The 26,771-nt window shown below is 44.9% G+C and overlaps 1 protein-coding gene across 6 annotated transcripts; it reads left to right on the forward strand.

Annotated features, from left to right (window-relative positions):
* Window positions 1–1,564: 1,564 nt before the first annotated feature.
* Window positions 1,565–26,395, forward strand: ZBTB1 (zinc finger and BTB domain containing 1). 6 transcript variants are annotated; one of them, XM_074820975.1, is made up of 3 exons: window positions 1,981–2,126; window positions 11,681–13,592; window positions 24,514–26,395. In XM_074820975.1, exons 2-3 carry the CDS (start codon window positions 11,701–11,703, stop codon window positions 24,548–24,550), a joined length of 1,929 nt encoding a protein of 642 aa, XP_074677076.1. In that variant the 5' UTR covers window positions 1,981–2,126; window positions 11,681–11,700; the 3' UTR covers window positions 24,551–26,395. The 6 variants fall into 6 exon arrangements, with proteins under 6 accessions (XP_074677075.1, XP_074677076.1, XP_074677069.1 ...); XM_074820970.1 differs by lacking the exons at window positions 1,981–2,126; window positions 24,514–26,395 and adding exons at window positions 2,516–3,010; window positions 4,010–4,399 and having other exon boundaries at window positions 11,681–14,178; XM_074820973.1 differs by lacking the exons at window positions 1,981–2,126; window positions 24,514–26,395 and adding exons at window positions 2,516–3,010; window positions 9,651–11,230 and having other exon boundaries at window positions 11,681–14,178.
* The last annotated feature ends 376 nt before the right edge of the window (window positions 26,396–26,771 follow it).

Here is a 26,771-nt window from a genome sequence, read left to right on the forward strand (position 1 = left end):
GCTTTGAAGAGCTTCAGAGAAACTGGAGCCAAAATGATGGAAGCAATGATGAGAAATGAAATTTGTTCCACTGTAAAACACAGGCAATGATATCGTACAGCTCAGCAGATATAAAGTGATACAGCTTACACTGATGGGTCAGAAAAGAGAGCAGGACATAATCACAGCTATCTTCACGAGTGCTTCTGCTTGCTCCCCCTCTGTGGCCAGAAAACAATAATAAAAGAAAGGCAAGTGTGGTGGGAGGGCACCGAGAGAACAGGGACTGTGAAAAAGGGGGACCGCCTCGTCCCCCATCTTACCGGAGGTGGCAGAAGCTCCTGGCGTGACGCACGTGGGAGGGCTGGGACGGGGTGAGAGGCTGCACAAGCCCTGCATGGGTGCTCTTTGCTTACTCTGTCCTGAGACGTGTAAGGAGCTGGAGAGAAAAAGACCCTTAAACCATGAGAAAAACAACTTTTCAGTGTGATTTGACAGCCACGACCGTGTCAGCTTATGCAGGCCATTTATTTAACTTCCTATAAAACAGGAAAACCTATGAAGAAGTTGTGCTGCGGGGGTCCCTCCACATTTCGCGGGGGCTGGTGCCTTACAGCCACGGAGGTTTTTTTCCCTTGGCGCTGCTACAGGCATCACGGCCCTGAGCCAAGGCTGCAGCATAGTGAGGGGAGAAACACGGGGATTTTTTTGAGACACATTTTGAAATCTCCACTTTATTCCGTAGTGGTTAGAAAATCCCCAGAGAGACCCAGGAGGAAGGAGTGATGTCCCATCTGGAAACTAGCATTCTATTAATTGGGTTTGTCCTCTGCTTTCAGAGCTGAGGGATGCTTCAGGAAAACCTTGGGGGTCATTGAAGCAGGGATCCATGCTGGGGCTTTTTTTAACATGGTTGCATTTTATTTTGTTGCTTTTTGGGGTTACTTTTGTCATTTTCAAATTTGTAACCAAATCTTTTAACTTTGCTACAATTAAATTTTCTGCTTTGGCATGTGGGGAGCTGAAAGGGATCTGGGATAGCTGTGGCAAACATAAAAATGATGTTATCTCTAGAAACTGTCCGAATGAAGGAGCGGTGCAGATTAAACACTTCCGATGCTTGCGCTGAATGACAAATGTCACTTTGGGGGTGGAAAAGTCAATTGGCAAGACCGGGAGGAAAGCCTGACCTGGCTTATGTTTTCTCGCAGCCCCGTGGCAGGTAGCAGGGGGGCCACCCGCAGCTTCAGGAAATCCCGTTTGCTCACAGGGGCCAGTTCAAGAGGAGCTGGGTGTTGCTAGATAGGAGAGGTCCAGAGAGTGATGGGAAGAGGGCCTGGGAAAACTCCTAGAAAGATGAAAAAAAAGTGCTGTCCTTGGGATCTGTGATGCAGTGTGGCAGCGGCTGCCATCCCCTGTGCTCCCCTGCATCCTCGGAAAACTCCGAGAGGGAAGGCGGTGATATTAACGTGTGAAATCGCAGGGAAAGAAGGAAAGACTTTCTCATGCGATTTGCCGTTGTTTTCCTTGCAACTCGCAACTGAACTGTCACACGCAGGAGGCCGTCAGGCCGCGGGCACGGAACTCAAACGCTGGACATCCGCGTGGGTAACCGCGACGTCCCCGTCACCGCCGGTCACGGCTGGTCTGAGGGGGAAAAGGAGCGGAGACAAGACTCCGTGGTGCGGGGCGAGCGCTGCCCCGCGGGGAAGGGGCGATTCCCCGCCGGCCCCGCGGCGAGGGTCCCACTGCCGGGGTGGGGGGGGTGCGCAGCGGAGGGGCCGGGCTTGCGGCACATGGGGCGGGGGGCGCCGGCAGCGCCAGCCCGGGCCGCGCCGCGGCGGGCCCCGCCGCCTCCCCGGCGGCATGGGAGGAGAGGGGAGCGCGGCAGGGAGCCGCCCGCCGGGCCCCGGCATTGGCGGCGGCGCAGCAGCGCTGGCAGCGGCGGGGCCGGGAGCCGCCGGCCGCCGAGGGGAGGGGTCCGGCTCCGTGCGGTCGCGGCGGAGCCGGCGCTGCGGCAGCAGCAGGCGCGGCGGGGCGGAAGTCCTTTGTTGCAGCCGCGGCGGCAGCAGCAGCAGCGGGAGCGGGAGCGGCAGCGGCGCGGGCAGCTCCCCCTCGGCGGGCCGCCGCCTCTCCCCGCGCCGCGGGTAAGCGGGGCCGTGCGCCCCTCCGGGCGCTGGGGAGAGGGGCGGGGGGAGGCGGGAGGCGGCCGCAGCTCCGCCGGCGGCGGGAGGTGGGAAGTGCCGAGCGGCGGCGGCCGCGGCATGGCCCGGCGTGGCCCGCCATAGTGGCGCGGGGGGGGCGGGGGAGCGGCGCTGCCAGGTAGGGGCTTTCCAGCCGCCGCTGGTCCCTGGCGAGCGGCCCCGCCGCCGTGACCTTGCGGCCCGGCGGCCTGGCCCGGCCCGGCGCGGCGCCGCCCGGGCTGCGCGGGGGCTGAGCGGCGGCGCCGGTCCGGCGCGGTTCTCCCGCGGCGCTGCGCGGGGGCCGCGGTCCACCTGCGGGGCGGGCGGGGGAGGGAGGCGGGCGCGGCGGCCGGCGGCGGGGCCCTGCGGGAGCGGGGGATGCTGCGGCGGGGCGCCGGCCTGGGGACGGAGAAGCGGCCTAGGCGGGAGCAGAGGCGGGAGCCGGGGAAGGGCACGGCGCTGCCCTCCTTACTCCGGGGCTCGGAGTCACGTTGAATATCTCCAGTGCCGTTACCGCCGCCTAGCCCCGTGCCCCCGCCAGCGGGCCGGCGGATCCCAGCGCTGCCTCCTCTTTCTTTTTGCTTTTCTTTCCAAACAACAAACCCCAAAACTTCGAGCGAGTTGCAGTAGTTCAGCGAAGAACCGAGCTGCAGCCTGGAGGGAATGCTCCACCCTGCCAGGCAGGAGACTTGGGTTTCACTCGGGGCTGGCAGCGCACAGGATCGCCTCGGAGGCGGCTGGAAAGGAAAGGGAATAGTTTTGTCACATAAAAACAAGCCCTGTGTTGCTCTGGGAGCGGTGTCGAAAGTCTCGTTCCTCAAAGGACTCTTTTCTTCTCGGATAGAAAGGTAGTAAAAAGAGTAGAGGAAAGGGGACTGAAAACGCTGGGGGTTTGGGGTGGGGGTTTTATTCCTTTCTGGTTTTCAGGATTTTTTGTAACTCTCGTTCTCAAGTTTGGCCTATCTGTCGGCTGATGGAGCAGTGCCGGTTCCTCTTGACACGTAGGCATGGGTTGGATGCTGTTTAATATTTGGGTATTTACTGCCAGATTATGTCATTTGCTTGCATTAGTTTCCTTGCACTAGAGTATCGCAAGGTACAGCACATACTGCAAAACTATCTGGGGCTGCAACAGTGTGGTGTTCCTTAGGCATTTAATTACATTAAACAAACATTCCTTTAATTAAAGGTGTTTGTTTAACATTCCTCATTACAGCTCTTGGAAAAACCCACACAGCAGCCCTGAGCAGGGGGGATGCGGGCTTCTCATTTTTACCGAATTACAACTTAAGCTTTCATGGCGAGCGGGGGAGAGGCATTGAGACCATATGGCCGTGGGGAAAACCGGCCAAACGTGAACGGTTGGAGCTCTGGCAGAGATTTTCCTAGGCAGCAGCAGAGCGAGTTGACAAGCTTGTGGAGAGATTTTTGGGTGACTGGCCAGAAAACCTGAGGACTAACAAGTGGCGTTAGTTGCACTCTGCTGCTCTTTGAGGTAGCAGGGAACCGGCAGGCACCCGGCCGGGAGGGGGGGGGGGGAGAGTTGCATGGAGGGGGGTGGCTTTAGGAGGATGTAGGTAATGAAGACGTGGGTTGGTGCTGCGTGGGAAGCTTGGAGAAGTAATAGAAGCCCCTTCTTCCTGGTAGCCGGAAAGTTTTGTGTGGAATAAGATCACAGACTTAACAGATGCTTCAGCTCTGCTTGCACAAGTCTTTTCTTCACGTGGTGTTGTCACTGGCACAGGAATTTGCAGCAATTACGTTGGGAGTGCTCATATCAACCAGTGATTTGGGTTTTTTAGATGCTTTCTTACTTGAATGTGTAAGGGTAATTGTTTCTTTCACAGATTTCCATTGTTGCTGACAGTGGAGAGCCCTGAAAGTCTGGAATAGACAAAGCCTTAGTAGTTACTTGTCTGCTGTATGGAAACAAAATCGCTGCTCAGAATTGAGAGAATGAAGGTTTCCTGATAAAAATCCTGGTGTCCTTTCTCTTAGTTGTTACAGCTGGACCTCTCACTAGAGTCCTTCCCGACCTCACATGCATGTAGCGTGAGAAGCCCCATGTGCATTTTTCAGTCTGACCAGTGGTTCCCCAGCGGTTGGGTTATCCTGCCCTGCATCTGCTGGGGCACGGTAAACACCGTCACCCAAAGAGTTCTGCTGCGGACACAGCGTGTGGGCACAACAGCTGACATAATTTGCATGAAGACCATTTATATCCTCCAATTAGTCTGGTAATTTTCTCTTTGTGCATGTTGTGCCATTGCAAAACTCTCTAGAATTAGCTGGCTGTTGCTTTTTTCCCCCATATTAAACCTGTTTCATTGGATGGAGACCTTAGTGGCTTTTTTTTTTTTTTTTTAATGTGCTGCAAGTAAAATGTGAAGCATTTAAAACCAGAGTCAGTCAACAAAATCTGTAGTCTGACCTGCGTGTCACAAGTTGCTGTGCTTCATTCATGTGCATCCAGCAAGTTCTTACACCAAAGTACGACTTGTATTTAGCCAGGGATGCTTTCCTGGAAGGCACGTGTATCTTCATTTGAGGGTCTCAAGAGATGGCTAAACTACCAAGATGCCTCTTGAAGTTGAAAGTTAGGATAACTCGGAGAGCCTAGATAAAAAAGGCTCATCTTTCTGCTACAAGGCATAAATGGAGTGTCATAATTTTTTTCCCCACTAATTGTTTCTTTTAAACATATCACTACCATGTCGCCCAACAACTTTTTACAACTTTAAAGGTGTAAGATAAAAGACAACTGTGATTTTCTAGAGTAATCCTTTGTGGCTAGCAAGTTACTTTAAAAGCTCTCTCTAGTACTTTTACTCCATAGAACTGATCTAAAGTTGTTTGAAGTTCAGATGGGGCATTAGTGCAAACTCCGTTTTCTTAATTTATTCACTCCTGCTTTTCTGACACCTTATTCCTTGTCTTTCAAGGAGTGTTCTTACCTAAGAACATGTAATACATCTTACCTAATTCTCAGTTAGCAGCTGAGAATTGTAATGTGCTAAATTGTGATGTGATGGCTGTTTCTCATTTGCGGACATGGGTGCTGAATCAGCGGAGAACTGCCTGCTGAGGGGGGGATCGAGTGGCTCCGACAGCTCGTGGCTGGGGGCTTTGGAGCATCTTACCTTTCCCCGGTTCAGATCTAGCCCAGGTGTCAGCTGAAACTTGTTTCTATACGTTGGCCACAAGTCTGTTTAAAATGAGTTGATTCAGCCATCAGGATGTGTCTGAAGATGAGTATCTACACCATTGGAAATGGCTTCACAACTAGCACTCCTGAAGGTAGCTGACTGGAAGGGCTATGGGAGGATGATAAATTATATCTTCAGTCTTTTGTAGCCTGAATAATGGAGCTTAATTAGATTTTCCCTGGCAGTACATGGAATTCCCATAATTGTTTTAATTTGTGATCAAGACTGTGCTTGCCATGCAAACTGCATTGTATATCCCTATCTGCTGTTGAGGTGGATGGTGGTCACCTGGCCCCAAGTTCTTTGCTGTTTTTGCAGCGATCGTATAAACTGAGGCACCTTCTTGGACTCTACAGTACCAGAGCAATCTCAGTGGCTGCTTCTTGAGTATGTCTAGATAAAAGCTGTATGGTTAATGCACTAGCTGAAAGCCTAAGCTTCTCAGGCATCATGCATGGAACTTAGACACGTCATGTAGGATTTTCTCCTGGGCATCTAGGTGCTGTCATTAAGGAATCCAGATTCTTTGGTGCAACTGACCCACAGAGGCAAAATAACCCTTTAGGGAAGAGAGTTCTTGGGACCTTGTGCCAGGGTGGGACACAGTGTCAGACTGTGATCGGGAATTTGCTTTCTACTGCTTGTTTCATTGGATAACTGGGTGTTGTTTTCCTGAGGTTTTCCAGTCTCGTTTTCTATTAGCACCAAATTCTCCACTCATTTATTGTACTTTTGTCCAGCCTGCTCTTGGTTTCCAAAGAAAAGCAGCCAGTAACTAAGCGTGTAAGCGCTCCGTTTTTGCCTGCTCAGCAGTGGAAATGCTGGGTTTTGAAAACCACCTACTAATTTTAGGAGCCAAAAGGCTCCTAAATTCTGAACCTTGTGGTACGTCTTTTTTAAAGACAGAGAACTTAGCAAAAGAACTTTACCAGTTCTTTGCTTGAGGACTGTTTTTACTTCTTTAGTTTTAAAACATCTCAGAAAATGTTAAATGTGAGGAAATGACAAAAAGCGTGGAGCTATAGTAAATCTTGTTAGCAGAGTTATAAACAACGTATTTGGTTCATGTAATAGTGCAACTTACCTTTCGTGGTAATGACTGAATAGTAATAGTACGTGAGCGGTGACTCAAAAGAAAAAATCTGATGGCAGACAAACAGCTTGAATCAAAGCATGGCAGTGTAAAAATAACCATTTACTAGGAACATAAAATGCATATGGAGACTTTGAGTTTGAAAATCAGAGTGAAATTACTACTCAAGTATCTTCACTTTTCATATCAGATGCCATTCTAGCATATTTTTTCAGAATGCCTCTGCATCGTTCAGTATTGCTTATGGCGTGGCCTGTTGCTGTGTTTACTGTACAAATTGATCATTGCTGAAGACGGAGTTACTTGGGTTCATCATCAACTTCCCTGTGACATTTGTGACTACAGTATTTGGGTGCTTTGCAAAGGTGGTGTGCTAGTCATTTGGGCAAGTGGCTGTTACTTCTCCTCTTTATGAAACAGCATAAAGAGTCAGAGAGGATCAGAAATGCTTAAAAATTTTGGATTGTCAAACTTGCATGCATAGAGTTTTAATTTCCCAAGATGATTAATGCAGGCAGAGGATAGCTCCCATTGGCTTCAGCTGCTGTTGGTTGTGTTTCCCTCTGTGAAGAAATTGGACATACCAAAAAAAAAAAAAGCAGGTTGAAATGACCTATTCTGGTACTAATGGCGTTGGGATGCTGTTCTCCACGGCAGTGTTTGTTGCTGTGAGATTCTCCTTCTTGTACCCCCGGTTTCATTCACATCTTCCAACTGCTGTGCCGAATAAGCCAGGTATCTTGTGTTGTTGCTGCTCAGATCCATCCCTGGACAGATCTGGAGGATGCGCTGAGTAAGGAAGGGAGCCTTTGGTAAGAGGAGGGCTAGAGGACTACTACAATATATACATAAATGGCAGCTGAATTAATCCTGCATTAATTATGGCATTTCTTGTGTATACACTTAACTTTGAAATGCTGGGTTTTCTGTAAAAAGGACCTGTTTTTATTCTAATGCCTGCTTTTTTTCCAAAGCAAACTTCAAAAATAGTTTGCAGCATTGAACCACCCACATGGGTGATGAATGCAGATCTTTGCCATTTTAGCAATTAAAGTAACAAAATAATGGTAAATGATTATTTTGGGTTGGGAAGGAGTTTGTCAGCAAGCCTGTGATATTTGCTGATGGAAAAGGGATGGCAGAATTGGGAATTCAGGGTTCAGTTCCAGCTCTGATGGGGTGAATGCTCTAATTGTTTTCCACCCATTCCCCAGCAAAAGCATGTCTGGTTTTTACCCCTTCTGCCCTAGCCCCTTCCTAGGGCTCATCTTAGCCCCTTGCCCAAGCATCTTCCCTCCACCATTTAGACCTGCATTGCACTCATTTTTAATTCCCGCTGCTGTTTCCTAATCCCAGTCCCCTGCTCTTGGCTCATCACTCCACTCTCAGCCTGCCTCTCCCTGCTGATTTCCAGAGGTTTTCCCTCCCTTACAGTTCCCAGTCTCCCTGCATTTTCACTAAGTCCACTCCTGGGTCTGGCTCTCATCAGCCAGAACCAGGCGTCTTTTCCATCCAGCTGCCGGGAGGGATGCTAAAACCTAGCAGCAAGTTGCGGTGTGGAGCAGTCTCCGGCAAGCCCTGCTGGCAGTTTGTGACTCTATGGAGGTGGCACATCGAATCACAGAATGGTTTGGGTTGGAAGGGACCTTTCAAGGTCATCTAGTCCAAACCCATTCAACGAGAAGGGACATCTTCAACTAGATCAGGTTGCTCAGAGCCCTGTCCAGCCTGACCTTGAATGTTTCCAGGGGTGGGGCATCTACTGCCTCTCTCAGCAACTTGTGCCAGTGTTTCACCATCCTCATCGTAAAAAATTTCTGCCTTATATCTTGTAGTTTAAAACTGTGGCAGAGCTCTGCACGGAAGGGGGGTTACACCCCAGGTGGGATGGTGCAGGCAGGCCCTTACATACAAAGGAGCTGCAGGAGGATGAAATGTTCTCAGCAAGGCTGTAATCTGAGATTTTAGTAACTAACAAAAGTCTTAAGTGTGAACAAACTGATAATTTTTATCTTCTTCTCCCCCTCAAGCTTATAGCTTGGCCAAATTCAGGCAGATTTGTATATCATGACAACATATCCAAGACATAGCACTTCTCCCATATGAAGTCTCTCTTCAAAGATTTTGGAAAAGAAACTTTTATTTTTAAAAGAAAAAGTAGTAATCTACATATATGAAAGCTTTTTCTTAGCCTCATTTTTGGAAGCGTCTTGGCTGAAATTTTCTGTGGAGGGGAAAAAAATTAGATCAGTCCAAAGCAGACAATTGAGAAGGAACGTTTTGCCTTTGCTGGTTGAAATGTGTCAGTTTTAAATAGCCCAACACATAGTGGGAAGTGTTGGCAGCTGTAAATGTATAGTTACATACAGCAGGTTAATACAGCATCCAGAGGAGGATGCCAGTACTTTCATTAACATAAATAACTTCAAACACTCTCTATTTTAATACCTATGTGTAGTACTACCACAACAGAGGCCAGGTATGTATCTGAGCATCTTGCCATCCAGGTCAAGTGACCTTGTGCTTGGGCTGTTTTTTTCCAGAGTGGTGGTAGGAGGAGGTGGGCATTGCCAGTGGATCATTGTTGTGTATCGGGACAGTGCTGAAAGCTCTGCAAGAGTTGTCCTGCAAAAGGGGAAATATATTTCCTTCTTTCAAAGAAGAAGGAAACCTAGAAACGATGAGTTTGTATGCTGTCACTCCAGTGGCTGCCGGATCATTCTCACTGTGTGGAAATGCCCCCGTCTGCAGGTGCATTCAGATAGTTTGTGACTTTGTTTTTCAGTACAGGCTTGCTGCTTGTACTGCTCTTCTGCTATTGGAAGATGTGATGGAGTACTTCTAGCATACAAAAATTTTTAAATGAAAAAATAAAAACTTGCCACTTTATGAGGATGAGATTAAGACCAGCTGTCTTCAGCCTTTTCTTGTCTTGTTGGCAGTTCACACCAAGAGGCCAGCGGTGCCCGAGACTGCATCTTCTCACTTTCTTGTTCGTTTTCACTCTTATAATGTGGAAGTTGAAGTCAAGTCTTTGTCATTATGCAGCTGCTGTTCTTAATACTTGACACAGTGTACTGAATTATATTCAAGTATCTAATAAATTACCTCAAATCCAAAACACGTTAGCACTTGGAAGAATATGAAGTGCCTTTATTATTATGTTGAGAGCTCTGCTGTTTTTCACAGAAACATCTGAATTCACCCAGTGACAGACAATAATCAATCTTCTGTAGAAAAGACATGAAGTTGTTTCAGAGACTCTCCTACTTTCAGAGCCACCCTTTTGTGAGTTACTAAGAAATCCATTAAATTAATTCCGTGCAATGAGTTGTATTTCTGCAGTGGACATCACTGGGCCAGAGTGGTCAGAGAATTATTATGGCAGGGTGCTCGCCTTGAGTTTTGGGTTTGGAGGATTGGGTTGAGAGGGAGGGGAACAGCTGCCATTCAGATGCTCATAGTCAGTGTAGTTCAACCCAAATCCCAAGGTTCCTGTTGCTGGATAAGGTCTTGTGCTGGTGGTGATCCATATGTAGTGCTGTATGAATTGGCAACAGGCTCAGTGAGCATGTTTTTCTCTTAAGAGCTTGAACATGTTTCTTCCATGGCAGTCCTTCGTGGAATGAAGAACGGTGACTTAACGTTAGGTTTGCTACTTAACAAGCCAGGCAACACCTACAACTTGTAAGTTCAACACTAATTGTGGAATTTAATTTCTCCACCTGTTTCCAGCCTCTAGGAGATGTAAGCTGTCAGAAGAATAAGAAGAAACAGAGAGCATTTTTGTGTGTATTTTGTTTAAATTTTGGACAGTTGAAAGAATGGTTGTAAACCAATCCATGTATTTAATTGAGTGATGCCATATAATATATGTTGTTTGCTAGCCTGTACTTTATACAAATCTCTTATTTGCATTGTTTGCAGTAACCTTGAAAAATGTTAAGAACGCTCATTATTGCTTGAGGTTTTTCATTTCAATTAGGGCGTTCTTTGTACCTTCTTTTGGTTTCTCACTCCCCTCCCTGTGCAGTTAGTACAGACCACGTATATCAGTAAAGATTCTCCAAAGTGGGTAGTGACTAGCTGTTGGATCTGGCCACGCTTGGTTAAGTTTATCTTCTGTAAATCAAATGCACACCTCCTGTGTACAATACATTTCTTCTGGATGTTTTTGCTAACATAAACTAGTATGTTTTCTTCCTCTTTTTCTCTTGAGGACAAATTAGTCCTTTCACTTACAGCAATCCTCAGCACTCACAGACCTGTCTTCGTCACGGCCTCAGTTCACTGTGGCTCCACCTCTGGCTTGCTGTCCCTTCACAGTTCTCCATTGCTGAGTTTTTCTTTGTCCAGTCTCCCGTCTACATGTTTTGGTTATATTACAGTGCTGTGAACGAGTGGTTTTGCGAGCAGTTGGAGGCACGGCGTGCACCACTTCCTGCCTCGCTGCAGTCCGTGCGGCTGTGGCGCAGCAGTCTGGTCACCAGCTGCAGCAGGCTCGTATGTGGGACGCGCCATCGCAGCCGGGCTGCCCTGGGCTTCTGAGAATGCGTTTGAGTTCGCGGTTCCTGGTTTGCAAGACGCCTTGCAGATAAGGTTGAGACTGTCCCTGAGCTGCCCTGAAGAGCAAAAAGTGTGTAGATGCAGCCTGTGTGGATGCTCCACTGATGTATGTTATGAGTTTCCTTTAACGAGGAGGGAGAGACCAGTTTGAGCCTGGCCTGGTTTCCAGTATGTGTTGCATCATATGTCTGTTGGACTGACAGGTGAGAAAGGCAAGTTGAGACTGAAGAGTGGTTTCTTACAGTCAGCTTACCTTCTATAGGTGTTGTCCTGGGGCCATCTTACAGAAGTCTACCCTGTGAAGTTTTTGAAGTTCTGCATCCAGAATTTATATCTGAAAATCTTGGCTGTAGGACTTTGAGATATATTTGCTAATTTACATTCTAGCAGCGTTGCTCTGATTGACATGTGTGGTGGTTATGTTTATTAGTTTACTAGTCTTGTAAGTCTAGTGGTGAGAACATGGAATTATGGATGTTTTCACTGGCATCAGTATTTCTAAGTAGTTACCAGCAAAGATCTCCAGACAGGAAGCTGTACCACAAACAGTGTGAGAATAGGAAGATCTAAAGAGGAAAAAGATTGCAGTTCCTCCCTGCGTTTAAGCAGGTTTTTGTGCTTGTGATTTAACAGATGTCTTCTTCTTTATGCAGGGCTATAATTGAAGTACAAGATGGCAAGAACCAGCCACAGCAACTATGTCCTTCAGCAGCTAAACAACCAAAGAGAGTGGGGCTTCCTGTGCGACTGCTGTATCGCTATCGATGATATTTATTTTCAAGCACATAAAGCAGTCCTTGCTGCGTGCAGCTCCTATTTTAGGATGTTTTTTATGAACCATCAACACACTACAGCCCAGCTGAATCTCAGCAACATGAAGATTAGTGCTGAATGCTTTGATCTTATTTTACAGTTCATGTATTTAGGAAAAATTATGACAGCCCCTGCCAATTTTGAGCAATTTAAAGTGGCCATGAACTATTTACAGCTATATAACGTACCTGAATGTCTAGAAGATATACAGGATACAGACTCATCTAGTTTAAAATGTTCATCTTCTGCTTCTAGCACCCAGAATAGCAAAATGATATTTGGCGTGAGAATGTATGAAGACACACTTGCTAGAAATGGCAGCGAAGCAAACAGGTGGGGCATGGAGCCGCCAAGTTCAACAGTAAATACATCCCATAACAAAGAGCCTGATGAAGAAGCTTTGCAGCTAAGCAGCTTCCCCGAACAACTGTTTGATGTCTGCAAAAAAAGCACCACGTCCAAATTCTCTCACACAAAAGAGCGCGTGTCCCACTCGCGCCGTTTTGGAAGAAGCTTCACCTGCGACAGCTGCGGGTTTAGTTTTAGCTGCGAAAAGCTACTGGATGAGCACGTGTTAACGTGCACTAACAGGCATTCCTACCAAAGTGCCAGGTACTACGGTGCTGAAAAAATAGACTTTAATGAAAAGGACTCTACTACTAAAATAATCTCCACACAAACCGAAAAATATAAGGGGGACTCGAGCCAAGCTGCGGACGATTCTTCGTCTCCTGTGTCAAACATCACAAGCAGAAAAAGCAGCACGGTTGCCTCCGAGACATCAGGTGAAGAAGGAAGTAGAGCCTCTGAGAGGAAGAGGATTATCATCAAGATGGAACCAGAGGACAATCCTGCAGATGAGCTGAAGGATTTTAATATTATTAAGGTGACGGATAAAGACTGCAATGAGTCTTCTGACAATGACGACCTAGATGATGAACAGGAAGAGCCGCTTTACAGATACTATGTTGAGGAAGAGATCAGAGAGAAGAGAGGTGCTCGGAAGACTTTAAAACCCCGTTTATCCATGGATGAGGATGAAAGAAAGTGTTTGAAAAGTCCACGGCACCTTAACAGGAAGGCTCCTTCAGTGCAGGAAGATGTGGAGAATGCTCCCTGTGAACTTTGTGGGCTAACAATCACCGAGGAAGATTTGTCCTCTCATTATTTATCCAAACACATAGAAAATATATGTGCTTGTGGCAAGTGTGGTCAAATACTGGTCAAAGGCAAGCAGTTACAGGATCATGCGCAGACCTGTGGAGAACCCCAGGATCTGACCATGAACGGTATCAGAAATTCTGAGGAGAAAATGGACTTAGAAGAAAACCCCGAGGAGCAGTCGGAAATAAGGGACATGATGTTTGCAGAGATGCTAGAGGACTTCAGGGACAGTCACTTCCAAATGAACAGCCTTCAAAAAAAACAGTTATACAAGCATTCTGCCTGTCCTTTCCGATGCCCTAATTGCGGTCAGCGTTTTGAAACTGAAAACCTGGTGGTTGAACATATGTCAAACTGCCTGGAGCAAGATCTGTTCAAGAACTCCATGATGGAAGAGAACGAGAGGGATCACAGACGTAAGCATTTCTGCAATCTTTGTGGGAAAGGATTTTATCAGCGTTGCCACTTGCGGGAACACTATACCGTTCATACCAAGGAAAAACAGTTTGTTTGTCAGACATGTGGGAAGCAGTTCTTAAGAGAGCGCCAGTTGAGGCTCCACAATGATATGCACAAAGGCATGGCCAGGTATGTCTGTTCCATTTGTGATCAAGGAAACTTCCGAAAACATGACCATGTACGGCATATGATATCTCACTTATCAGCTGGAGAGACTATATGCCAGGTCTGCTTTCAGATATTCCCAAATAATGAGCAACTGGAGCAGCACATGGATGTTCATCTGTATACATGTGGAGTATGTGGAGCAAAATTTAATTTGAGGAAAGATATGAGATCTCATTATAATGCCAAGCATTTGAAAAGAACATAAGTGTAAACATACTGTTAAAGCATTAAGTTGGCAGCAGAGAGAACACCAAAGCAAGGCATACAGAATAGTAGACAAAAATTGAAAAAAAAAAAAAGTCTCTTTTTTTATTAATTTTTTTTTAAGACCCTCCTAACCATAGGTGTCTATTTAGGCTCATTAAGTATATAGCTTTGAAAAGCATCATGTGTTTAATTATTACATTTTCACTGTTTCCTAATATCAGTTTCTGTTCTTAATTTTATTGTTTTACTAAGTAGATATACAAATCATTATTTTTAAACTGTAGATTAAAAGCACAATGTTACCCCTTCACTGACTGCTATTAAACAGTTCTCGGATCCATGTCCGTAAGATGAGTGCTTTAATATTTCCATGTGTTGTTTCTTCATGTGAAAATTTTAGATCACAGCGATTAATGTGCAAAAGCATAATTGTTCATAACCCCCAAATTAATTTTCAAAATGAAAAAAGAACAATGCCAAGAAATAATCTTTTGCTGTCTGACTCTGCTGTAAGGGCAGAGCTGGCTGTCCTGGTCCTCTGCTTCTTGGCTTTGTTGGAACATGCATCCCAGGGGTGAGAGCACGTAGGCTCAGTTAAACCTTGCAGACTTGGACTGATGTGCGCAAAGGGCAAGGGAGTTAATGGCTGTCGGGATAACCGAGGAGTTCCCAGCAGAGTGGTCATTTTCCAGACTTGAAGTCCTAGCAGAACTGCACAACTGACGTTGGCCTTTCTTTTACTGTCTGTACCTACGTGGGTATATATAACCTGCTTATCCTACTATACAAGGGAAGAGTGGCTGTGGTGGGTTGCTAGGAATGCAGAATGGCGATGTGCATCGAAGACCTCGTTTTTCAGCCTAGCTGTAAATGGTGCCTTGCTGCTTGTGTTGGAAAGTTAAAAGTGGGATGGGTGTGAAGATAGTGCCATTGCTTGGGCGGGGAGGGGAAGGGGGAGTGTGGCTCATGTGAACCTTAGTTTTTTTGTTTTTTGCTTTCATGATACTTTCTGAATGTTCTGTTTTTCAACAAGAATATAACAAGAAAAGACTGCAGAGTTTGCTTAATAAATGTAAAGATATTTTATGCCTTTTAAGATTCCTTTTTGATTCTAGTATAGCCCTAATCTGCATAGTTTGTCTCTTAATTTAATTGAATTTTAAAATCCTACTAAGAACCAGCTGACATCAATTCAGTGAGGCAATTTGGCCTTTGAGAAAACGAGTGGCTTTGACTCTTCTGCACCAGCTGCCTAAACGTTTATTAAGTGCACGATTTTTGATGGGGGGAGAAAAGGATCCTAATATGTACTGGTGGAGAAAAACATTAAAAAATAAAATCTAGCAGTACTTTCTCCCAGCAGACCTCACTTTATCAAAGAGGGTAGCAATGCTATTTCCCACTGAGCCATGGAGGGAGGAAAGCGATTTAGATCAGCAATTAAGGCAGTTGGACTAGATGATCGTTGTAGGTCCCTTCCAGCTGAAATATTCTATTCTATCACCTTGCATGCCGGTGGTGAAGTTGAGAATAGGAGCCAGGAGCTGAGGGTCTAGTCCAGGGCTTTCATGTGCTTGTCACTGTCAAAGTTGAGTTTTGATCCTTTCTTGTTTCTTGGGGATTACGTGGGGTACTGAGCTTTACAGTTAGACTATTTACAGAAATGAATACAGTTCACAATCTCCACTATAACAATTTAAATTAGTACGAGTTGCCTTGCATTTACTCAGTTCTAAATGTGCGTTAGAATTTCTCTGGGTTGGTGTGTGTTTCTGCAGTGATGGAGAAGACTTACCCCACCACCAGACCTCAGTCCTGAGCTGGCAGGTGGCTCCGCGGGCACTGACTGCTTCGGGTGCAGTTTGGGCCTTTAGCGTTTTGCCGTAACTGCTCAGTCCTGTATTTTCTTGTATGATACTGAAGGCAGCCAAGACCTGAATAACACTTGGGCCAAAAAGACTATGGCCATGAATGCATTCCAGCATTTCAGTTAATTCAGAGCTTCCCCCTTTTTAGGATTTATTCTACATTCCCTATCCCAACCCCAACTGAAGCTCAGTGTGTGAAAGTTCGAAGAATAAGCAGGATGGGTATTTTAACACTTTTTAGCACTGGAATCAGTACTAAGGTGATTATAAGACCTTTCAGAGGACAAAATATTTAACTATAATGGTCATCTTAGACATGAAGTAGTTAGGTGCTATAGTGGAAGAGTTGTGGGAGTTAATACACTGCACACAGCAGTTCTCTGACATTGCAGGTTATCCCTTACAGTATCGGCTATGGCTGGACTGGGAAAAGCAGCCAAGGGAAGTGAGGGAGAACTGGAGGGCACTGGGGGAGTTGGCAGAAGAGTCTTGTGGTGCTGGGGGAGCAGGAAGGCTGAGTGGGAGAGGAGATCCTGAGTGGGAGGGAGTGGCGAAGGCTGGGGGGGCAGGATTCGAGCTGTGCAGTGGGAAGCAAATCCCAAAGGTGGCATGGAGGGGGCGGCTGGAGGAGTGGATAAAATGTCCTGTAGACGCCTGTGAGACCGGAGTGAGAATGACTCAGCTTGGCTGGGAGAGCTGTCGGCCTGGGTGATTAGCTCACTACGGCACAGACTCGGAGCACGGATTGCGTACCAAGTACAGCCAGCCCCTATGCTGGAAGGACTGCAGTGGCACAGCAAAGCCTAGATTAAAGACGTTGTTGAAAAGAAGGAGGTGACCTCTGCGAACTAAGAGATCATTCCTGAATACAGTGAAGGGCTACAAGTGATTTATGGAGACTTCTGCTCACGGTCAGGAGCCCTTGTTTACAATGTATTGGTCTGAACTTGACCCAAAAACATGTCAGAAAAAAAGTTACTTCCTAGTATAAGCAGATCTGCCCACTACAGAAGTTAAATGGAGGAACTGGGAATGATGGTATTTATGTGTACTATCGACTTTATAAATACCCTGGAATACCTTTGTTTTTCAATTATAGGCTGTGTTGTAGTAGCCTTTCATAGGAAACGTTGTTAAATCTTTCCAATTGAACTTGAATTAATGTTTTTTCCTGTTCTTGTGAAACAAAACTGAGTGCCTTGGAGCTCACATGTATGAATGTCCAGACTAAGGCTCAGAAAGAGCATGAATTGCACTGCAGGGCAGCTTAAGAGCAGATCTACTTGTATGTAGGCAGAGAAAACCAGAATGACTGAAGTAGCCTGGAAAGTGGTTAAGGGGAGTATAGGAGAACAAATCGAAGGTACTAAGGCATAAACAAGACAGCCTGGCTTGTAAGGGGATGGGGAGAGTGTTTATGGTGATGTATAAAAGCATACAGGGGAGCAGCAGGGACTACTGAAGAAAAGGCCTGGCGTCACAGGAGGAATTTGGCTGCTGTGAAGGGGAAGAAGGGGTGGGTGCTGAGGCTGGTCACTTCTGAGGTGTTCTCCCCAGGATGGGACAACATGTGCAGGAGAGTGAAATGATGGCGTTGCAGCACTCCTACTGTGATAAAATTACTGTGGAGACAGAACGAAAGACCTGGAAAAAAAACAGTTGCAGTTACAATATCCTAGAAGTCTTGCTGTTACTTGAAAGATAGTGAAGGGGAAGCAATAATGCTTCACTTAAAGTTCTGTTTCCTCTAAGAAATTTGTACTTCTCAGTCATCATAACATAGTTCCTTTGCATCTCCTTACTGCACTACATGGACTGTTAGAGTGTAAAAGCACTTAAGGGCCTTTGAGGTCTAAGTGTATCACATTGCACAAGGCATAGCCAGAAAGAAAAAGACTTGTGGGGTGCTTTGACTTATATTTTAAGTTATTTGCTATTCTTATTTTTGAAGGACCTCTCTCTGTTCTGTTGTTTTCCTCATTTTGGCAGTGGTGTGGGCTGCAACCCTGAAAATAATTTACAAGTAGCCAGCCTAGCTCTTAGCTTTCAGGATTTACTACAAGTTAAAAAGAGGGAATTGATGAAGACCTGTAATGAGCTTTAAAATATCACAAAAGCTGTTGAGCTTCTTTTTTAGTTTCAGAGGAGACGTTTCAAATGTTAATATATAAATACACTTGTAAATGCTTATTGGCAACTTGTTAATTCAAAGAGTATTTACATTTGTGTATAATGATATTTGTAGCCAACAGGTCTGTGGAGGAATCATGATTTGAATAGATTAGAATATCACAGAATTCTAAGAATTTATGTTTTTATTAGGGGACTTGTCTGTTTAATATTTTAAGTTAATGGAAAAAATACAATTCAGCATATATCTTATTCAAAGCTGAAACCAGAAAATGTACTGCCCTGGAGAATTTATTAAAAACGCGTTGTTATAAAAGTGAATACTTTGACTACACTATTGTATTTGAACACGCTAGTGCTAAAGCATCGAGAGTATCTTGGCTATTTGTGGGGACATGAGTTTGCTTCTGAAGGCAGTGCCACCTTGACCCCTGGCAGCCCCTTCCTCCTCCCCACCTAGTTTCAGCTCTCATATCCCATGTGTGCCACCCTCTCCGTGGTCAAAAAGCACACATTTATGTAGCTTCCCAATGAACTGAATCAAACAACGGTCTTTTTTTTTCTTCCCTGTGGGGCTATTTTTTTGGCTGGACCAGTTCGCCCCTGTGCTTCCCTCTCCGGCTCTGTGTCAGGTGTCGTGCTAGCACAATAGAAGGGGTGTCGTGGGGGGGGGGGGGTGTAGAAATGAGTGGCTGCGAGGGGGCTCATTTGCTTAAACGAGGTGTGCCAGAACTCAAAGCACATCTGGAGCTTAACTCTGTTTCTGTCTCCCCCAACCATCCTCATGGAAGCTGAACTCTTACATTCATGTCCTATTCCCTGATAAGGAAAAAAAGACAGCCCAGCCTCTTACATACAAATGAGACACATCTAGGCTATCTATCTGCCCTCTTTATGAGAACTGGAAACCTTCCTGCATTCAGCTCACCCTCAGATATGCTCTGGAACTCTCTTAGACTGTGTAGTGCACCGCACCACTGGGTTCGTGTGGTTGGCCTGGCCCAAGGCCAGGAACGAGCTGGGCCCCTTGTCTGGCCAAACACCAGGAATGGCTCCCACCTTCCCCTGGTCTTCGAGCCCTCCAGCTGTGGGCCCAGATGCAGCTGTGCTGCCCACACACTCGACAGCTGGGCCCCCGCTCTCCTGCTGCCCTGTGTCCCTCACTGCTCACAACGTGGGCTTTTCTGAGTGTCACGATAAGGGGAGATGGCCATCTCATTTTTGGTCTAATATTGAAAGCTTGGGATAATTCCTCATGTAAGTTAAGGAGATGCTGGCAGTATCTGTTACTATCCCTGTGTACCTGCTTCTGACATTTAAGTGCTTCCTAATCTGAAAGGGTTAAAAATCAAATATTCTGGCTTCCCTAATTCTCACTTAGTTTGATGCTTGTCACAGACTTAAAGACCTACAAGATGAAGCATGACTAATTTGACTTTATAAAGTCTGTTGAAGGATAAAAATTAGGAACGTGTTTTTAAAAGCTGACATTTCTGTAGTTCTCGGCTATAAACCAGTTTTTTGTGTTTTCTCCAAAAAAAATTTCTAAAATATTGCTATGCAGTGTATTCTTGAGACATGTTAGTAGGCTGAGATTTTGAAGGGGGAAGATGCCAAAAAACGGGACACATTTTATAAATTAAGTGTCTTTGCCACTTTTACAGTTCCTTCTAAAATTCTGGAGTTCATTGTGATTTTATTTTAATTTTTCATGCAGAAGGCAAATCTTAATTTGTTACAGGGCAACAGAGCTCATGACTAGGGAGTCAGTTCATCATGACTGCAAATATTCAGCCCTGAAGCAAACAGCCCATGTTCCTTTTCATGTATTTGAATGACCAGTGCCAACTTTACAAAAGAAGTGCTATTGGATCTTTCTTTGGGTCATTTTTGGCCTCATATGTCTTGTAGGGTTTGTTTTTTTATTTAAATCATAGGAAAACCATATTGTGCATCATGCTTTAGAGAAACTGGTTTTAGTAATTTGTTCACATTCTGTATACAAAAGTAGTTGAAAATGTTTTGGAAGTTTCATATTAATGTATTCAAGGGAACCTAACAAAATTACGAGATGAGAAATCAGCAGACAGTCCAAGGCCAGATTTTGACTGTTTGTTCTGTGTAGCTAGCGTGGCACACCTCACCCCAAGAACCCAGAATTTCAGAAGGGGTCAGTATCTCTGATTCTCTTACAAGAAAACAAAAAGGTTTAATCCTTTCCTGTGCCTTCTGGCAAACTAAAACTATAGTAAATCTTCCTGCAGCTACAACCACAAAACCAATGCTGCATCTAGCATTTCCTATGGGAGAAAAAAAAAAGTCTCTGTTTCAGAGCTGTTCAAGAACTTCCCTCTCTGATGAAGTCCTGATGCTGCTATTGTTCTTACTCAAAGTCAGCTGTGATTTGCATCAGTGAGATTTTGGGGTGTATTTTTTTTTGGTTGCAAATAAGAGATGATCTCAGATAAGCATGTCTTGTGGTTCTGTAGACATCCCAAGACTCCTGACAGGAATGAGAAGAGAGCATGCCTTAAAGGCCTCCAAATCCTGGAAGCTTGTGTGGATTGTGGGAAATCCACTGGAAATCGGGGCTGTCTGCAAATTCTTGGTTTGTCAACCTGTCTGTCAGGCAAAGTGCCACCTGTGTCAGCAATTGCCAAGGTCTCTGCAGCAGCAGTGTTGCCAACATGAAAGATGCAAAAATCACTCTTTCCCCATCTCTTCTCCCCCGTTTCACCTGATGACAAGGTTGCTATTTTAAAAATTCATCCTTTTGGCTCTTCTATTTGCCTTCTGTTTTTTGAAATGGGAAGATGTGCTTTCTTTCTGTTTTAAAGCAATGACTAGGGCTAAGAACTTGCCTTTTTTAATAGTTCTCACATGTTCAGTTGAAACTACGCAACTCAGTAATACCTATTCTTTCCTTTTTTAGGTAACCATCCCACTACACTGGGGATGGTCACCAGAGGGACTTCTGCTTCTGACTCCCCAGAAAATGAATGGGAGAAATAATATAATGTCCTTCTCTCCATGGCAAAAGCCCCAAGACCATGAAAGTTTGTGGAAATGCAGATATGCTGACTAAAAATAGAGTTTGCTGAATACCATAGATTACTTTTGGTTTTGGCAATACATACACCAGACTTCTGGTATCGGTTATGCTCCTTCCTTTTACATAAGTCATCGTTAGAGCATTTATTCAGGATGCTAAAGATGGTGCCTCTGTTTCTTCCCTGCCTGTAGGGTTACTACTGGTACCTACCGGTAGAGAGTCCGGACTACCAAACTACTGAGATTCCGGTTTCTAGCTGTTGGTTATTTAATTATTTATACAGAGTGGAAACATTTTAAGAGATGAAATCTAGAATATCCCTCCTTCAGGAAAAGGATAGATACAGTAGTATTGTAGAAGGAGGAAATACAGGGTAGGTTCCCTTGGAATTGACAAATTGTCTCAGTATGTCCCACAGCCCAGGAGAGAGCTCGGATCTCTGAGCTGCACTGCTATCAGGTAGATTAATTTGTGTACACTTACATACGCTGTAAAACATGACACTGGCACTGTCTGCATGCGTGGAAGTATGAGGATTAGCCCCACCTAGTCAGCTTTCAGACGGGGTTGGGTTTCACTTAGATTTTACTGGCTGTTCCTAACATGGAGAGTTCTGCCAGAAAAGACAGAGGTCCCAAGGAAGAGTAACTTAAAAACTGAGAAATAAGTCAATTAAGACACAAGAAATCTTGCAGTAATTGTTACAGTTCTTTCAGCTTTAGCTTGCTGTGCAAAGAGTTAAATAGTTCAAAGGCAGTTTCCTCTGGAGAATGTTTATTTGATGAAGTTCAGTGTGGCTTAGACCCCAAATAGAAATACTAGCTTCAAACAGAGCACTACTATGAACATAGGAATAGTCTGTGGCCTTCCAGACCTCACAAGCTATGTTGGTTTGTTACACAGAGTCAGAACAAAGATGTCCCTTAAAACACACATACATTAACTCAGTGTATTTCACACGCCACAATCTTTTATCTCAGATCTGCTTTTCTCCCCAGTCATTGGGGTGGTGCCAAAGTCATGGAGATCCTGGATGATCTATAGACTTCTCAGTAAAAAGTAGGGTATGATTGGACCATCCAAGCTACTTGGATCATTAGAGAAGAGGCTTTGAGTGCTACTGCTCCTGTTTACTAAGCTTGAAGTACTACATCCTTCAGATTTTGGAACAGTGCTTATCTTTGCTTCTTGATTCCCTTTACCCTGCAGAAAGTAGGGTGAAGAAGCAGCCAGCAGGTGCTTCTCTTTTAAATGGAGCCTGAAGATCTTGTTAGCTGAGGGGTGTTGTTTTTCTGTTTCTTCAGGTCCTTTAGGTGGCTGAATCTTCAGACTTCTAATAAATGTGCTAAGCATTAAAAAAACTTTATTAAGACATGATAAGGTACACCAAGTTCAACCACTTCATGTTAACAGTCCAGCCCATGCAGATGCTATTAGTAGAGGAACCTGCTACCATGCCAAATCTGGAGAGTGATCTGTGATCTATCTCCAGATCCTCCTTTTATTTGTAAACATCCAGCTAATCACAGACTTCCTCTGACTTTTATGAAGTGGAAGAAACTGCATCCTTTGTACCATCTCTGAAGTGCGTTAACTTTGCAGATGTTCCCGGGTTGGTGTGATGGGGGGTATGAGCTCCATCTGGTGGCTACCTGGAAACACGCGCATTTCTCTTTTAAAAGCTCCACGGTTTCTCCAGTTGAGCAGAGTTTACTGTGGGAAGAGGGAAGCAGATCCTCTCGCAGCTGTGCATTCCTAAAACAACTTGTGTTTTTAGGGTAGCTAGAGGATTTTAGAGTCTGGGAGGAGGGCACAACATTTCACCTCTAATCTAGCGTACTGTGGGCTAAAAGCTGTTACTAATGCCAGCAGTTCTCTGGTGTTCACAGTTCTGTACGTACACCACACCACCACAGTTGGCACTGATTAACAGTATTTTTGCAGTCTCATCGGAAAAATGTAATTTAATATTCACAGGCAACCCACCTTCCCCCACTCAGAGGTGGTCCCACACAGCATAGTTGGTGTAGTTGAGGGTGGTGGTGTGAAGCAGCTCGGTCATGCCGCGTGAGCTGTGTATGATCTGCAAATAACAGAGATCTTTGATGGTAAAATGCAGGCCAGCATCTTAATAAACAGCAATGTTAAGCACTGATGTTGCCTGGGGAAGGATAATATTCACGTGCATAGTGTAGTTAGAATACCTTTTGTCCTCCTTTGTTCGTCTGCAAACAAAAAAAGGTATTTCCTGACCTTGGAGCTAGTCAAGCAAGAGCTACTCTGAGATAACAGCATCAGTCCAATGAATTCCCTTCCCAGATTCGAAGAATGTATTAGGCAGACCCCTGGACTTGCTGCCAGAACGAGCAGTACTTTGCAGTTAGCTGTTTCCCCACGTTCACATCGCCCTCCTGGCAGGAAGTAAAAGCCATTTGTCCCAGATTGCTTTTTTTGCCCACCATCAGGTGTGTGACATGGCACAGAGGGCACACACAATATACAGACAGTTCTGGGCCTGGCACATGCTGCGAGGGCCTGGCCACATGGCACACGGGGCAGCCTGTAACGCGCCCTGAAGTGTGGAGCACCACTCGCAAGGCTTTCCTCTCAAAGGCATGCCAGGAAATTCAGCCCTGAGCTGGCCTTGAGGATGCTCTAGCAGGTAAGGAACGCAGACAGCGGATAAACCTGGCTTCACCTGCAGCCCTGAAGCCTTTCCTGCTCTGCAGTGTAGACACAACCGCTCCGTCCTGGGCTGCCATAGTGTGCATAGAAACACCAAGTGTAAATTAGCCAGAAGCGGGACAATCGTGTACTTTGTACAATGCGATTTACATATCCAGAAGAAGATGTCAGGGTACTAAGAAAAGAAATCCCTGAGGATTGTCTTTAAAAGTTACGTCCACATGTTTCCAATTTCTTGACTGTTCGTATCAGATACAAAGCTGCTCGTATTTGTCATAAATTAGTTTGGTCTAAGAGACTTACAGGAACTGTAAATATTTACATCTTTTATCTGCATTTAACCTAAAATAAGAATTTGGGGAAGGGGGTTAAGCAAATATATACCCGTTACCTCTGAGTTAGGCAAGGGGAGTAAAAAAAACCCCACCCAAAGAGAGGCAAATATGAAGCAGTAAGAAGTATTACAGGGTGGGGGTGTTCCAAGCTATGAGAAGCCCAGGCTGAGGGGAAATACTACTCGTGCAATTTTTTGAGCATCCACTAAGCCAAGGCATAAACCACGGCTGGAAAGTAACACATACAGTATCAAAAATAACTTCTGGGAGGCTTGGGAAGTGATGTTTTTCTTCAGCAAATCTTTAGCTGTTTTGAAAATGGAAGGCAAAGGAGAAAGAAACAACCAAAAGTTTCTGAAACAAGGTCAAAACATTGTTTAAGGTTGTGTTCTGGTGGGGTAGGGGTTAAAGGAAAGGAAGCGTATGGGTTTTAAACAGAGTTCCTGACTGTGGTGGGTGCTCTGAATATAAGTGAAGGATGGGTATTTAGAGCAAAACCACACCATCGTGAGGTGGGAGGGACCACATCATGCTAGCAAATACAGTACTGGCGTGTGGGCTTCTGACTTTTAATGTTTTTCTTGCATTTCTTTTCTGCATGGCAGTAGTGAAATAGGGACTTCTAAGCTTCTGAACAACTGAGAGAACCAGGTTTGAAGAAGACATGAGGAAGAGCTGGTCGGCCAAAGATTTCATAAAATCTCAGAACCGCGTGTGCCAGATCTGAACTGGCACCACCTTTGCTTTTTTGACATACTGCAGCAGTTGCAAAAGACACCAAAGCTGTCACATTAGAACATGCAGTGAAAGTTGTTTTGGACTCGTCTCTGTATTAGAAAACTTACTTCCTTGTGACTACTATTTACACCTGTCAAAACCAAATCTGGTCTCCTTTCATGGAGCAGGGAGCCAAAAGAGGCAGATGCCAGGTGTTAAGGGCTGCACTGAAATGAGTTTGCAGAACTTGCTATTCACGTGCTGGAGTGCTCCTTTTCTGAACTGAGGCATCTTAGAGTTTCTGTCAAAAACTGTTTAGATTTTTTAGTTCAAAATTAGAAGTGTATACTCGTGAACTCGAACTTACGTGTTTTCAGCCAGTTACAATGCTAAACTATCAAGTGTTGTTAAGAAAGAGAAAACAAAATTAATCTGGAGTACAAGGTGAAAAGAAATCTTAAAAACTGAGGACAGAGGGTCCCTGAGGAAGGACAGGATGGTGGGAAAGATCCAGCTGACCTGATTCCCCCCGCTGCCGTGATCATCATTTGCAAGCTGAAGAGGACCTTCCATGGAACACAGTGCTTGTACGTGGAGAGTAAAGAAACGGTGCTCTGGTCTCATTACAGGAATGGTGAAAAATTTTTACCCACAAGGAGATGAGTAAATGTGAAATAATCTTCACGGGGCGCAGGGTGCACCTTGTTGCGGATCTAAGCCTTGCGAAAGCTCACCTGAAGAGCAGAATCAGGCATTCATGTTCAGATTTGAGCGTGTTAGGAATCCTAATGTTTCCAGCTCAATTAACCGGGGAAAAAACCTAACCCAAATAAAGCAACAAGGCAGTAAACCTTTCAAATTAGGGCCAGCACGGATTAAAAAAAAAATACTAATTTCTTTTACTTCCCCCAGACAACAGCGGATCAGATTGAGATGTAAGCAGGCTAAACATGCTGATCTGTATTCTGCTGTAGTTACGCATCTTACTAATTCTACTCATGACTATAAAAAGATGTTTCACTGTTCAGTATAACTGTTACCTCAAGAAGAGTCTGTCTATAATTTTATTTACAATTGGCATAATTTTCATTACTGTTGTTATGAAGTGTGTAAAATATTGTCTGTATTGCAGCTTGTATAGGGCATGTGTCTGTGCTTGCTTTACTCTTTCTGAGTTTATAAAGTTGCTATACAAATGCAAGAAAAGATGGTCAGGTATCTTTGAATGTGGTTGCTTCCCCTAATTGCATAGCCCCAGACATTTCAGCGTATAGATGGTGAAGGCATTGGCTCTGTTAACACCTAACACCTCAGACATTAATATAGGCATTTTAAGCGCCTTCGGTGCAGTACTGGAATGCCGACACTTCTGTCCCAGTGGCTGTGCTGGAGCAAAGGGGAAGACAGTGAATATCTGGGCAAAGCCAGGTACCGCTGGGGACTCCGCAGGGAGAAGGCACAATATAGCTGGGAAATGGAATAGCAAATGGGATGTCCTTTCCATAGAGAACAGGAAGGACCTTCGCGGTAGGACCACCACGAAGCAGAGGGGAGAGGTAAATATGTTTATAGCATCACCTAAAGATAGGCCTTCAACAGTATACTGAGTGTAGGACACCTAGAACAGGCCGTGACTGTTCTGTAACTTCGCAATTATTTGCAGTCTATGTAGAGTATCAGTGGAGACATTCCAGGTTAGTTTTCATCATCTTTAAAGCTTATTCTGTGCGTTGATACGGTATCTTTAATAAAATATTCTTACAAATCTGCTTATTACTCTCATTTAATTCCATATTATATGTCAGTTCATAACAGTCCTGGCAACAGGGTGAAGTTCCCGTTACCACCTGCTTCATCTGCTCCTGTGTTTTGCCCATTCACCTGCTAAGAAGGCCAAGAGAGAAAACTGAGATAAGTAAAAATCAAATAATCACAGGAATGAGAAAATAAGAGAAATTTATAGCACTGCAACAGTTCAATTATTATGAAAATGCTTCACACTAAGCATTTAAGTGAATCTGAGCTATTAATCAAATTATATTGATCTCTGAGTATGAAGTATTGGCCTTTGCCTGTGGCTACAGTACACCATTTCCCTTAAGACTCATCATCCTTTTCCAGCTTTACAGTTACTGCCAATAATTAC

Source organism: Strix aluco, chromosome 4, assembly GCF_031877795.1.
Source record: "Strix aluco isolate bStrAlu1 chromosome 4, bStrAlu1.hap1, whole genome shotgun sequence".
NCBI lineage: Eukaryota > Metazoa > Chordata > Aves > Strigiformes > Strigidae > Strix > Strix aluco.